Raw genomic sequence first — 11,942 nt, 5'->3', positions numbered from 1 at the left:
CTCACCAGTCCACACCAGTGCTCCCAGTTCAGCCTGGGGTGCTCACCAGTCCACTCCAGTGCTCCCAGTTCAGCCCCCTGAGCTCACCAGTCCACTCCAGAGTTCCCAGTTCAGCCTGGGGTGCTCACCAGTCCACACCAGTGCTCCCAGTTCAGCCCCCTGAGCTCCCCAGTCCACACCAGTGCTCCCAGTTCAGCCTAAGGTGCTCCACAGTCCACACCAGTGCTCCCAGTCCAGCCTGGAGCAGTCCCCAGTCCACACCAGTGCTCCCAGTTCAGCCTAAGGCGCTCCCCAGTCCACACCAGTGCTCCCAGTTCAGCCCCCTGAGCCCACCAGTCCACACCAGTGCTCCCAGTTCATCCCCCTGAGCTCACCAGTCCACTCCAGAGCTCCCAGTCCAGCCTGGGGTGCTCCCCAGTCCACACCAGTGCTCCCAGTGCAGCCTTCTCAGCTCACCAGTCCAAACCAGTGCTCCCAGTCCAGCCTGGAGCAGTCCCCAGTCCACACCAGTGCTCCCAGTTCAGCCTGGGGTGCTCCCCAGTCCACACCAGTGCTCCCAGTCCATCCCCATGAGCTCACCAGTCCACACCAGTGCTCCCAATCCAGCCTGGGATGCTCACCAGTCCACACCAGTGCTCCCAGTTCAGCTGGGGGCACTCACCAGTCCACACCAGTGCTCCCAGTTCAGCCCCCTGAGCTCACCAGTCCACACCAGTGCTCCCAGTCCAGCCTGGGGTGCTCACCAGTCCACACCAGTGCTCCCAGTCCAGCCTGGGGTGCTTCCCTGTGCACACCAGTGCTCCCAGTTCAGCTGGGGGCACTCACCAGTCCACACCAGTGCTCCCAGTCTAGACTATGGTGCTCTAGTTCAGCCCCCTGAGCTCCCCAGTCCACACCAGTGCTCCCAGTGCAGCCTTCTCAGCTCACCAGTCCACACCAGTGCTCCCAGTCCAGCCTGGAGCAGTCCCCAGTCCACACCAGTGCTCCCAGTTCAGCCCCATGAGCTCCCCAGTCCACACCAGTGCTCCCAGTTCAGCCCCCTGGGCTCACCAGTCCACACCAGTGCTCCCAGTTCAGCCCCCTGAGCTCACCAGTCCACACCAGTGCTCCCAGTTCAGCCTAAGGCGCTCCCCAGTCCACACCAGTGCTCCCAGTTCAGCCTGGGGTGCTCCCCTGTGCACACCAGTGCTCCCAGTCCAGCCTGGGGGTACTCACCAGTCCACACCAGTGCTCCCAGTCTAGACTATGGTGCTCCAGTTCAGCCCCCTGAGCTCCCCAGTCCACACCAGTGCTCCCAGTTCAGCCCCCTGAGCTCACCAGTCCACACCAGTGCTCCCAGTTCAGCCCCCTGAGCTCACCAGTCCACACCAGTGCTCCCAGTTCAGCCCCCTGAGCTCACCAGTCCACACCAGTGCTCCCAGTTCAGCTGGGGGCACTCACCAGTCCACACCAGTGCTCCCAGTGCAGCCCCATGAGCTCACCAGTCCACACCAGTGCTCCCAGTTCAGCCCCCTGAGCTCACCAGTCCACACCAGTGCTCCCAGTTCAGCCCCATGAGCTCACCAGTCCACACCAGTGCTCCCAGTTCAGCCCCCTGAGCCCACCAGTCCACACCAGTGCTCCCAGTTCAGCCCCCTGGGCTCACCAGTCCACTCCAGAGTTCCCAGTTCAGCCTGGGGTGCTCCCCAGTCCACACCAGTGCTCCCAGTTCAGCCTAAGGCGCTCCCCAGTCCACACCAGTGCTCCCAGTTCAGCCTAAGGCGCTCCCCAGTCCACACCAGTGCTCCCAGTTCAGCCCCATGAGCTCCCCAGTCCACACCAGTGCTCCCAGTTCAGCCCCCTGAGCTCACCAGTCCACACCAGTGCTCCCAGTTCAGCCTGGGGTGCTTCCCTGTGCACACCAGTGCTCCCAGTTCAGCTGGGGGCACTCACCAGTCCACACCAGTGCTCCCAGTCCAGCCTGGGATGCTCACCAGTCCACACCAGTGCTCCCAGTCCAGCCTGGGGTGCTCACCAGTCCAAACCAGTGCTCCCAGTTCAGCCCCCTGAGCTCACCAGTCCACACCAGTGCTCCCAATCCAGCCTGGGATGCTCCCCTGTGCACACCAGTGCTCCCAGTTCAGCCCCCTGAGCTCACCAGTCCACACCAGTGCTCCCAGTTCAGCCCCCTGAGCTCACCAGTCCACACCAGTGCTCCCAGTCCAGCCTGGGGTGCTCACCAGTCCACACCAGTGCTCCCAGTTCAGCCTGGAGCAGTCCCCAGTCCACACCAGTGCTCCCAGTTCAGCCTAAGGCGCTCCCCAGTCCACACCAGTGCTCCCAGTTCAGCCTGGGATGCTCACCAGTCCACACCAGTGCTCCCAGTTCAGCCCCCTGAGCTCACCAGTCCACACCAGTGCTCCCAGTTCAGCCTAAGGCGCTCCCCAGTCCACACCAGTGCTCCCAGTTCAGCCCCCTGAGCTCCCCAGTCCACACCAGTGCTCCCAGTTCAGCCCCCTGGGCTCACCAGTCCACACCAGTGCTCCCAGTTCAGCCCCCTGGGCTCACCAGTCCACACCAGTGCTCCCAGTCCAGCCTGGAGCAGTCCCCAGTCCACACCAGTGCTCCCAGTGCAGCCCCCTGAGCTCACCAGTCCACACCAGTGCTCCCAGTTCAGCCCCCTGAGCTCACCAGTCCACACCAGTGCTCCCAGTTCCGCTCCCAAAAGCGCCGTTAAGGTTTCGCTTTCGAGGCCCCGCCCCCTCCCGCCCAGACCCCGCCCCCTCCCGCCCAGACCCCGCCCAGACCCCGCCCCCTCCCGCCCAGACCCCGCCCAGACCCCGCCTCCTCCCGCCCAGACCCCGCCCCCTCCTGGCATCGCCTCCCATCTCCTCTCAACCCGCTCCGTCCCGCTCTGCCTGGCAACCGATGACGCCGCCGCCATTCTGACCAATCACAGCCGTTATTTCAGGAGCGGGCGGGCCAGGCCGGGATTGCCGGGGGTTCCCGCGCGCGCGTTCCGGGAAGCGGCGGCGGCTGCCGGGAAGGGACCGGGGCGGCACCGGGAGCGGCCGGGAGAGCGACACGGTCCGGACCGGGACACGCTGCGAGCGGCACCGGCACCCGCACGGAGCCCGGGACTGCCCGGAACCACCCGGAACCGCCGGCGGGGAGAACCGGGAGCGAGCGGGAGCCAGCGGGACAGACCGAGACCCACCGGACGCAGCAGAACCCCCCGGTCCCCGTGTCGCCGATGCTGTCACCCCCCATTCGCCGGCTCCTGGCCCTGCTGGGCCCCGAGCGCGGCCGATGGACGCTGGTGGGGGGGCTGATGTCGGCCTCGGCTCTCGGTACGGGGGGGACCCCGACCGGGGCGGGGCGGGACCCCTTTGAGGGGCTTTGGGATCTGATTTGGGGGGTTTGGATCCCTTTGAGGGGCTTTGGGATCTGATTTGGGGGGTTTGGACCCCTTTGAGGGGCTTTGGGATCTGATTTGGGGGGTTTGGACCCCTTTGAGGGGCTTTGGGATCTGATTTGGGGGGTTTGGACCCCTTTGAGGGGCTTTGGGATCCGATTTGGAGGGTTTGGATCCCTTTGAGGGGCTTTGGGATCTGATTTGGGGGGTTTGGATCCCTTTGAGGGGCTTTGGGATCTGATTTGGGGGGTTTGGACCCCTTTGAGGGGCTTTGGGATCTGATTTGGGGGGTTTGGATCCCTTTGAGGGGCTTTGGGATCCAATTTAAAGGGTTTGGCCATAACTGGGGGTTCCAGGACCCAATTTGGGGGGGTTGCAAGGCCAATCTGAGGGGTCAGGACCCAATTTGGGGGATTTTGGATCTGATTGCAGCGAGGTCAGAAACCAATTTGAGGGTCAGGACCCAATTTAGAGATTTTGAGCACCCGGTTTGGTGAATCAGGATCCGATTTTGGGGCCAATCACACAATTTTGGGAGTGGTCAGGATCTGATTTGAGAGGTTTTGGGATCTGATTTGTGGGTTTGGATATAACAGGACCCCCTTAAGGGGCTTTGGGATCCAGTTTTGGGGCCGATCACACAATTTTGAGAATGGTCAGGATCCAATTTGAGGGGGTTTGGGATCCTTTGGACATAACAGGACCCCTTTGAGGGGCTTTGGGATCCAATTTAAAGGGTTTGGCCATAACTGGGGGTTCCAGGACCCAGTTTGGGGGGGTTGCAAGGCCAAAATGAGGGGTCAGGACCCAATTTGGGGGATTTTGGATCTGATTGGAGCGAGGTCAGAAACCAATTTGAGGGTCAGGACCCAATTTAGAGATTTTGAGCACCCGGTTTGGGGAATCAGGATCCGATTTTGAGGCCGATCACACAATTTTGGAGCGGTCAGGATCTGATTTGAGGGGATTTGGGATCAAATTTGTGCAGTTTGGACATGGCAGGACCCCCTTGAGGGGCTTTGGGATCCAGTTTTGGGCTCAATCCACAATTTTGAGAATGGTCAGGATCCAATTTGATGGGATTTGGGATCCTTTGGATATAACAGGACCCCTTTGAGGGGCTTTGGGATCCAATTTAAAGGGTTTGGCCATAACTGGGGGTTCCAGGACCCAGTTTGGGGGGGTTGCAAGGCCAATCTGAGGGGTCAGGACCCAATTTGAGGGTCAGGACCCAATTTAGATGTTTTGAGCACCCGGTTTGGGGAATCAGGATCCGATTTTGGGGCCGATCACACAATTTTGGAGTGGTCAGGATCTGATTTGAGGGGATTTGGGATCAAATTTGTGCAGTTTGGACATGGCAGGACCCCTTTGAGGGGCTTTGGGATCCAATTTTGGGCTCAATCCACAATTTTGGGAGCGGTCAGGATACAATTTGATGGGATTTGGGATCCTTTGGACATAACAGGACCCCTTTGAGGGGCTTTGGGATCCAATTTAAAGGGTTTGGCCATAACTGGGGGTTCCAGGACCCAGTTTGGGGGGGTTGCAAGGCCAAAATGAGGGCTCAGGACCCAATTTGGGGGATTTCGGATCTGATTGGAGCGAGGTCAGGACCCAGTTTGAGGGTCAGGACCCAATTCAGAGGTTTTGAGCACCCGGTTTGGGGAATCAGGATCCGATTTTGGGGCCGATCACACAATTTTGCGAGTGGTCAGGATCCGATTTGAGGGGATTTGGGATCAAATTTGTGCAGTTTGGACATGGCAGGACCCCTTTGAGGGGCTTTGGGATCCAGTTTTGGGGCCGATCACACAATTTTGGGAATGGTCAGGATCCAATTTGAGGGGGTTTGGGATCCTTTGGACATAACAGGACCCCTTTGAGGGGCTTTGGGATCCAATTTAAAGGGTTTGGCCATAACTGGGGGTTTCAGGACCCAATTTGGGAGGGTTGCAAGGCCAATCTGAGGGGTCAGGACCCAATTTGGGGGATTTCGGATCTGATTGGAGCGAGGTCAGGACCCAATTTGAGGGTCAGGACCCAATTCAGAGGTTTTGAGCACCCGGTTTGGTGAATCAGGATCCGATTTTGGGGCCGATCACACAATTTTGGAGCGGTCAGGACCCAGTTTGTGTGTCAGGACCCAATTCAGAGATTTTGAGCACCCGGTTTGGGGAATCAGGATCCGGTTTTGGGGCCGATCACACAGTTTTGGAGAGGTCAGGATGCCGTTTCCAGGTCTCTGCCCCCAGTTCGGGGGTCCCCACCGTGACCCCGCCGTGTCCCCGCAGGTGAGGTGGCCGCCCCCTACTTCACGGGCCGTGTCACCGACCGGGTGGCACACGAGGAGGAGGAGCCGGCGGCCGCCGTGTGGCCCCTGGTGCTGGTGGGGCTCGCCAGGTGGGTGAAACCAACAGGGCAGGGCGTTTTTCTCCTTTTAATGCTTTTATTAAACGTGATCACTGAAATAAACAGGGCAGGGGATTTTTCTCTTTTTAATGCCTTTATTAAACGTGATCACTGAAATAGGGCAGGGCGTTTTTGTCCTTTTAATGCTTTTATTAAATGTGATCACTGAAATAGGGCAGGAGGTTTTATCTCCTTTTAAATGCCTTTATTAAATGTGATCAGTGAAACAGGGCAGGGGATTTTTCTCCTTTTTAATGCTTTTATTAAATGTGATCACTGAAATAGGGCAGGGGATTTTTCTCTTTTTTAATGCCTTTATTAAACGTGATCACTGAAATAAACAGGGCAGGGGATTTTTCTCTTTTTAATGCCTTTATTAAACGTGATCACTGAAATAAACAGGGCTGGGCGTTTTTCTCTTTTTAATGCTTTTATTAAATGTGATCACTGAAATAGGGCAGGAGGTTTTATCTCCTTTTAAATGCCTTTATTAAATGTGATCAGTGAAATAAACAGGGTAGGGCATTTTTCTCCTTTTAATGCCTTTATTAAACGTGATCACTGAAATAAACAGGGCAGGGCGTTTTTCTCTTTTTAATGCTTTTATTAAATGTGATCACTGAAATAGGGCAGGGCATTTTTCTCTTTTTAATGCCTTTATTAAACGTGATCACTGAAATAAACAGGGCAGGGCATTTTTTTCCTTTTAATGCCTTTATTAAACGTGATGAGTGAAATAAACAGGGCAGGGTTTTTTTCTCCCTTTTAATGCCTTTATTAAACGTGATCACTGAAATAGAGCAGGGGATTTTTCTCTTTTTAATGCCTTTATTAAACGTGATCACTGAAATAAACAGGGCAGGGCATTTTTCTCCTTTTAATGCCTTTATTAAACGTGATCACTGAAATAAACAGGGCAGGGCGTTTTTCTCTTTTTAATGCTTTTATTAAATGTGATCACTGAAATAAACAGGGCAGGGCGTTTTTCTCTTTTTAATGCTTTTATTAAACGTGATCACTGAAATAGGGCAGGGGATTTTTCTCTTTTTTAATGCCTTTATTAAACGTGATCACTGAAATAGAGCAGGGGATTTTTCTCTTTTTAATGCCTTTATTAAACGTGATCACTGAAATAAACAGGGCAGGGCGTTTTTCTCTTTTTAATGCCTTTATTAAACGTGATCACTGAAATAGAGCAGGGGATTTTTCTCTTTTTAATGCCTTTATTAAACGTGATCACTGAAATAAACAGGGCGTTTTTCTCTTTTTAAGGCTTTTATTAAATGTGATCACTGAAATAGAGCAGGAGGTTTTATCTCCTTTAAATGCCTTTATTAAACGTGATCACTGAAATAAACAGGGCAGGGCGTTTTTCTCTTTTTAATGCCTTTATTAAATGTGATCACTGAAATAGGGCGGGAGGTTTTATCTCCTTTTAATGCTTTTATTAAATGTGATCACTGAAATAGGGCAGGAGGTTTTATCTCCTTTTAAATGCCTTTATTAAATGTGATCAGTGAAACAGGGCAGGGGATTTTTCTCCTTTTTAATGCCTTTATTAAATGTGATCAGTGAAATAAACAGGGCATTTTTCTCTTTTTAATGCCTTTATTAAACGTGATCACTGAAATAAACAGGGCAGGGCGTTTTTCTCTTTTTAATGCCTTTACTAAAAGTGATCAGTGAAATAAACAGGGCAGGGCGTTTTTCTCTTTTTTAATGCCTTTATTAAAAGTGATCAGTGAAATAAACAGGGCAGGGTTTTTTTCTCTTTTTAATGCCTTTATTAAACGTGATCACTGAAATAAACAGGGCAGGAGGTTTATCTCCTTTAAATGCCTTTATTAAATGTGATCAATCAAATAAACAGGGCAGGAGACTTTTTCTCCTGTTAATGCTTTTATTAAAGCATTTTTATTTTATTTATTTTATTTTATTTTATTTTATTAAAGCACTTTTATTATTTATCTGCTGCTGTGGGACGCAGCAGGTGCACCTGGGATTGGCCTCGTGTGGTTGTTCCTAATTAATGGCCAATCACAGACTCCCACAAACCTTTGTTATCATTCTTTGCTATTCTTTGCGATGAAATCCTTTTCTTCTGTTCTTTTAGTGCAGTTTTAACGTGATATATATCATAAAATAACAAATCAAGCCGTCTGAATTACGGAGTCATATTTTCCTCCTTTCCTTCCAACATAAGACCCCTGTGAACACCGTCAAGGTTCTGAAACCCTTTTTTTTTTTCCCCAAAAAAATTGTCAGATTTTTGATTTCTAACCCCGCTGCCCCCTCTGTCCATCCATCCCCGCAGTGCCATCGCCCAGCTGGGCTGTGACACCCACGGGACGTTGCCAGATAAACTTTCTGTGGCTTAGAGAGCACTAATACACAGGCCGTTCTTCTTAATATTTTATTTTATTTTATTTTATTTTATTTTATTTTATTTTATTTTATTTTATTTTATTTTATTTTATTTTATTTTATTTATTTTATTTTATTTCGTTACTTTTCTGTTTTTTACATAATTTTTCTGCTGACTTCACTCATGGCTGCTGCTTTAGCTCTGCTCACAGTTCTGCTGTCTCTGGGGCCTGCCTCTTGCTCCCCCAAAACCCTCCAATCTTGTGGATTCCCCTTTTTCCCCCCCCAAAAAATAAAAATTTGGCAGATTTTTTTTTTTGTTTATAACAAGAGCAGCGCGTTTGCACCCCGTGTTGACAACTTTTGGGTTTTCCAGTCTCGGGGTCTTGGTTCCAGCTGAGCTCTTTGCAGCGAAGGTTCTGAGCATCTCTGCAGGTTCAGCGCTGGGTTCCTCACCTCCAGACATCTCTCTGGTCTGTTAATTCTGGGTTTTGGGCTCTTTTCCTCCAGACATCTCTCTGATATCTCAATTCTGCGTTGGCTCGTTGTTTTTGGACTCTTTTTGTGTCCAGTCATCTCTCTGATCTCTCAATTCTCTGTTGGCTCGTTGTTTTTGGGCTCTTTTTGTCCAGTCATCTCTCTGATCTCTCAATTCTCTGTTGGCTCGTTGTTTTTGGACTCTTTTTGTCCAGACATCTCTCTGATCTCACAATTCTGCATTGACTCGTTGTTTTTGGGCTCTTTTCCTCCAGACATCTCTCTGATCTCTCAGTTCTGCGTTGGCTCGTTGTTTTTGGGCTCTTTTTGTCCAGACATCACTCTGATCTCCCAATTCTGCGTTGGCTCGTTGCTTTTGGGCTCTTTTCCTCCAGTCATCTCTCTGATCTCTCAATTCTGCGTTGGCTCATTGTTTTTGGGCTCTTTTCCTCCAGACATCACTCTGATCTCTCAATTCTCTGTTGGCTCGTTGTTTTTGGACTCTTTTTGTGTCCAGTCATCTCTCTGATCTCTCAATTCTGCGTTGGCTCGTTGTTTTTGGGCTCTTTTCCTCCAGACATCTCTCTGGTCTGTTCGTTCTGGGTTTTGGGCTCTTTTCCTCCAGACATCTCTCTGATCTCTCAATTCTGCATTGGCTCGTTGGTTTTGGGCTCTTTTCCTCCAGTCATCTCTCTGATCTCTCAATTCTCTGTTGGCTCGTTGTTTTTGGGCTCTTTTCCTCCAGACATCTCTCTGGTCTGTTCATTCTGGGTTTTGGGCTCTTTTCCTCCAGACATCTCTCTGATCTCTCAATTCTGCGTTGGCTCGTTGTTTTTGGGCTCTTTTTGTGTCCAGACATCTCTCTGGTCTCTCAATTCTGCATTGGCTCGTTGTTTTTGGGCTCTTTTTGTGTCCAGACATCACTCTGATATCTCAATTCTGCGTTGGCTCGTTGTTTTTGGGCTCTTTTTGTGTCCAGACATCTCTCTGGTCTGTTCATTCTGGGTTTTGGGCTCTTTTCCTCCAGACATCTCTCTGATCTCTCAATTCTGCATTGACTCGTTGTTTTTGGACTCTTTTTGTGTCCAGACATCTCTCTGATCTCTCAATTCTGCGTTGGCTCGTTGTTTTTGGGCTCTTTTCGGTGAGTTTGGTGGGGTTGCCTCCCACGGCACGCCGGCCTCGAGGTTATTTTGCATTTTCTCCGATGCCACCCCCCTGCCACGTCCCCCGTGTCCCCTCCTCTCACTTTTTGGGGAGAAGAACCATCCCCGTAGCGCCAGGCAGGGCCGCGCTGACACAAAGGGAGCGTTTAGCGAAAAAACGAGCGGTGACGACAACAGCAAACCGGTGGTGACGATATCAAACCGGTGGTGACGATATCAAACCGATGATGACGATAGCAAACCGATGGTGACGATATCAAACCGATGGTGACGATATCAAACCGGTGGTGACGATATCAAACCGATGATGACGATATCAAACCGATGGTGACGATATCAAACCGATGATGACGATATCAAACCGATGATGACGATATCAAACCGATGGTGACGATATCAAACCGGTGGTGACGGTATCAAACCGATGGTGACGATATCAAACCGATGGTGACGATATCAAACCGATGATGACGATATCAAACCGATGGTGACGATATCAAACCGGTGATGACGATATCAAACCGGTGATGACAATATCAAACCGATGATGACGATATCAAACCGATGATGACGATATCAAACCGATGATGACAATATCAAACCGATGATGACGATATCAAACCGATGGTGACGATAGCAAACCGGTGATGACGATATCAAACCGATGGTGACGATATCAAACCGATGATGACAATTGCAAACCGATGATGACGATATGAAACCGATGATGACAATATCAAACCGATGATGACAATAGCAAACCGATGATGACGATATCAAACCGATGATGACGATATCAAACCGATGATGACGATATCAAACCGATGGTGACGATATCAAACCGATGATGACGATATCAAACCGATGGTGACGATAGCAAACCGTTAGAACTTTACTTTAGCGGTAACTGGTTTAACTGGATTTGCAACTCTTTTCTTTTTTGTTTCCCCCAAAATAACTGTCGTGTTTTCCATTTCTACCCCCTCTCTCTGTCTCTCTCTCCGTCCGTCCGTCCCCGCAGCGCGCTGTCGGAGCTGGCCTGCGACTCCTCGGCGGCGCTGGCGCTGTCGCGGGCGCGGGCGCGGCTGCAGCGCGGCGCGGTGTCGGCGGTGCTGCGCGGGGCCGTGCCCGGCGCGGGCGGCGCCCTGGGGGACACGGCGGGCGCGGTGGCGGCGCGGCTCACCGGGGACGCGGAGGCGGCGCACGCGGCGCTGGCGGACGCGCTGGTGCCGGCGCTGTGGGCGGCGACGCGGGCGGCGGCGCTGCTGGCCGCGGTGGCCTGGCTGTCCCCGGCGCTGGGGCTGCTGACGGCGCTGGCGCTGCCGCTGCTCCTGCTGCTGCCGCGCGCCGTGGCCCGGGTGCAGCAGGTAAGGACGCCGTCCGCGTCGCCGCGGGCACCCCCGTGTCACCTCCGTGTCACCTGTGTGTCACCTCTGTGTCACCTGTGTCACCTCTGTGTGCTCATTGTCACCTCTGTGTCACCCCTGTGTCACCTCTGTGTCACCTGTGTCACCTCTGTGTGCTCATTGTCACCTCTGTGTCACCTCTGTGTCACCGGTGTCACCTCTGTGTTCTCATTGTCACCTCTGTGTCACCTCCGTGTCACCTCTGTGTCACCTCCCTATCCTCGCTGTCACCTCTGTGTCACCTCGGTGTCACCGTTGTCACCTCTGTGTGCTCATTGTCACCTGTGTGTCACCTCTGTGTCACCTGTGTCACCGTTGTCACCTCTGTGTTCTCATTGTCACCTCTGTGTCACCTCTGTGTCACCTCTGTGTCACCGGTGTCACCTCTGTGTGCTCATTGTCACCCCTGTGTCACCTCCGTGTCACCTCCGTGTCACCTGTGTGTCACCTGTGTCATCGTTGTCACCTCTGTGTGCTCATTGTCACCTCTGTGTCACCTCGGTGTCACCGGTGTCACCTCTCTATCCTCACTGTCACCTCTGTGTCACCTCTGTGTCACCGGTGTCACCGTTGTCACCTCTGTGTGCTCATTGTCACCTCTGTGTCACCTCCGTGTCACCTGTGTGTCACCTCTGTGTCACCTGTGTCACCATTGTCACCTCTGTGTTCTCATTGTCACCTCTCTGTCACCTCCGTGTCACCTCCGTGTCACCTCGGTGTCAC

General features: G+C 52.3%; 1 protein-coding gene across 1 annotated transcript in view; it reads left to right on the top strand.

Annotated features, from left to right (window-relative positions):
- The first annotated feature begins 3,004 nt into the window (after window positions 1–3,004).
- LOC131095370 (antigen peptide transporter 1-like) overlaps window positions 3,005–11,942 on the top strand; it is a 45,946-nt gene continuing 37,008 nt past the window's right edge. The window contains exons 1-3 of the mRNA XM_058043067.1: window positions 3,005–3,329; window positions 5,689–5,797; window positions 10,835–11,180. Of these exons, the coding sequence (XP_057899050.1) occupies window positions 3,233–3,329; window positions 5,689–5,797; window positions 10,835–11,180 (552 nt within the window). The 5' untranslated portion in view covers window positions 3,005–3,232. The remainder of the gene's footprint in view (window positions 3,330–5,688; window positions 5,798–10,834; window positions 11,181–11,942) is intronic.

The sequence above is a fragment of the Melospiza georgiana genome, chromosome 34 (genome assembly GCF_028018845.1).
Source record: "Melospiza georgiana isolate bMelGeo1 chromosome 34, bMelGeo1.pri, whole genome shotgun sequence".
Lineage (NCBI taxonomy): Eukaryota > Metazoa > Chordata > Aves > Passeriformes > Passerellidae > Melospiza > Melospiza georgiana.
The sequence above is the reverse complement of the archived record's forward strand: the minus strand, read 5'-3'. Positions and strand labels throughout refer to the sequence as shown.